At 40.8% G+C, this 2568-nt stretch overlaps 1 protein-coding gene across 1 annotated transcript in view; it reads right to left on the minus strand.

Annotated features, from left to right (window-relative positions):
* The window catches only part of LOC102875694 (3-hydroxybutyrate dehydrogenase type 2-like), a 42483-nt gene extending 40215 nt beyond the window's left edge, over window positions 1–2268 (minus strand). Inside the window, exon 1 of the mRNA XM_006893096.1 lies at window positions 2183–2268. Within this exon, the coding sequence (XP_006893158.1) occupies window positions 2183–2254 (72 nt within the window). The 5' untranslated portion in view covers window positions 2255–2268. The remainder of the gene's footprint in view (window positions 1–2182) is intronic.
* Between the last annotated feature and the right edge of the window lie 300 nt (window positions 2269–2568).

The following is a 2568-nucleotide window of genomic DNA, read 5'->3' on the forward strand; positions in this document are numbered from 1 at the left end:
TGCATTGTTTCTTTTAACTCGTCCTGGTCTTTGCTTGTAACATCTTTTAATTCATCAAGTTTGTCTTTCATCCATTGGAAATATTCAGTCACTCCTCTTTTAAGTTCTGTGTCAGAATTTTCCATGAGCCCTTCTGCTTTCAGGGTATCGGTTGCTCTTGTGTCATCTTTTGTTAAGAGACAAATATGTTACTTCATACTTTTCTTCTTAAGGGTATTGTAGTGCTTTTATAAATGCCAAATCATCCTAGAAAGATGTTGAAGGTATAGTCCTAATATTCCTTTGAGGGCAAACCTTGGCAGAAGATGATATAAATTAGAAGGCAACAGTAAGTTGATAATCTTTGAACTGAAGACTTCTACTGGAATGGACATGATTTTAAAATGCTATACATCCTTGTGCTTGGCTGGTAAATAAAAAGTTGTCATCCAGTGGCTTTGGAAGAGAGAAGACCTGGTTACCTGCTTCCATAAAGAATACAACCAAGAATACCCTTCAGGCCATTCTACTGTCACAACGGATCACTGTGAGTAGTCACTTGATGACATACCAGGAATGACTGTGGAGTTCAGTATGATTTTCTTAGCCACTGAATTTGACTTTGCCATGTAGGATAGGGGAGAATAAGGTGTGTTAGCCTATGGACAAGCAGATTGGCTAGTCTTGTCATAATTTGAGCAGATCCAGGAGCAGAAGCAAGGTCTTCCACCAGCAAAGAACCAGAAAATGTAACGGGTCCTTCAGGATGCCAAACTGACTAGGAGGGCCTCTGGGAGCAGCAGCCATAACAGCCATAGCTGAGAACTAGAGACCTGACATGAGATGGAACCTTGGGACTGCTGCAGCATTGGATCAGAGCTAAAAACCTTTTGCCTAAGTTTGTTGGAGGACTGGGGAGGTGGGAGCCAATATTACAGGACTAAGAATTTTGTAACATTGGCCTAAAGATGCAAGGCTCAAGGCAGAATTGCCTGCAAACACATTTCAGAAGCTGTACTAACTGTCTATATTCTACTACTAACCTGTATTAAAACCCTTTGACTTACACAACATGGTTATGTGTGGTCTGTGAGCTATCATATTGGATTTTGAACTCTGTATAGTAGTAAGATTGGTGATGAACTGAGGCACAAATGGCAATTTGTACACCAATATTTATAGCAGCGCTATTCACCATCACAAGAACATGGAAACAGCACAAATGTCTGACCACAATCAAATGAATTGGGAAATTATGCTACATTCATATGGTTGAATGTTACACAGCATGCTAGAGTAATGATTTTGAAAATTATTACCTAACTTGGGAGGGACTGGAGAGCATAAGGAATGGTATAAGACCATTATTGTAGAAATAGATAATTAGTAAAACGTGTGTGAGGATCTAAGGGGGGGGCTAGGTTTGGGGAGGCTGTAATTATAGAGTCGCACAATTTGATGGGTGGAAGGAGGGGTGGGTAAAGGAAATGGGAAAGATCCGGTGTGAAAAACAATGTACATAAACTTTGTAAGTAAATCATTATAAAAATAAAAATTTTATTAAAAGTATTAAAAACAACAGGTTGGTGATGAGATGAGCAGAAAGAGGCATAGGAGTGTGGGGGAAATACCTGACTCATGGGAAATGGTTTTGTGTTATTTATGCTATTGACAGGGACAGTTTCCCCTTTGTGAAATTAAGGTCTGATATGGCCACCCCGACGTAGCCCTTCCTGTTTTTACTATATATCATTTTTAGGTTTTTGCTATTGATATATTATCATGCAGAGAAGTGAAGCCTGAGAAATAAGATTCTTAGAGTCAAAGGATATCTGTGGTGCCACATAAGAAACATGTGAAACATTTAGTGCTTCACCACCCTGGGGTCAGAGGTAGGATAATGTTGTGTAATACTTGCTGGAGTGGCCATGGAGGCCCGAGGCCCTTGGCAATACATCACCTAGAAATAGCAAAGTCTCTGCCACCCTCTGAGGGTGTGGAGGCTGGTATTTGGCCCCGGAAGTAACTAACTCCTTAATAAAATTCTTATCTTTTTTTTTAAAAGAGGTAGTGACTTTCTTTTTTGATAACTTAACAGCAGCCCAATGTCAATATAAAAAGCAGTAAAGGGCTAATGAACAGTAGGATCATGCCACCGAATTCAATGCCTCAAAAGGGGATGAGACATGAGGTAGTCACATACCACAGCGGCTGCCCTGCCAATGCCCTGTGCTGCTGCTGTCAGGACGATGATCTTGCCATCCAGCCGGCCCATCACGCAACCTGTAGTTTAATCTAAAGGCGTCTGCATAAAAAAAAAAGTGAAAATACACATAACACAACATAGTCCAGCTGAAGCATTTCTCAGTCCACATTTCAGAAATTAGTCCGTTCTGCAGGCTGAGTAACTGTTCCTGCTATCTTTTTTTCCAAGGTATTCCACCTCATGCTTGGTAGATTTAATGTTGATGCTCGTAGTGCATACAGAACTCTGGAGGCCTAGTGGTAAGAAGTTGCTCTGGCAAGTCTGAAATACAAGGTTCAAACCCACCAGCCGCAGGTTCTGTGGGAGAAAAATGGGCAATTTCC

The sequence above is a fragment of the Elephantulus edwardii genome, unplaced genomic scaffold (assembly GCF_000299155.1).
Source record: "Elephantulus edwardii isolate Elephantulus edwardi_28Jun2011 unplaced genomic scaffold, EleEdw1.0 scaffold00122, whole genome shotgun sequence".
Classification (NCBI taxonomy): domain Eukaryota; kingdom Metazoa; phylum Chordata; class Mammalia; order Macroscelidea; family Macroscelididae; genus Elephantulus; species Elephantulus edwardii.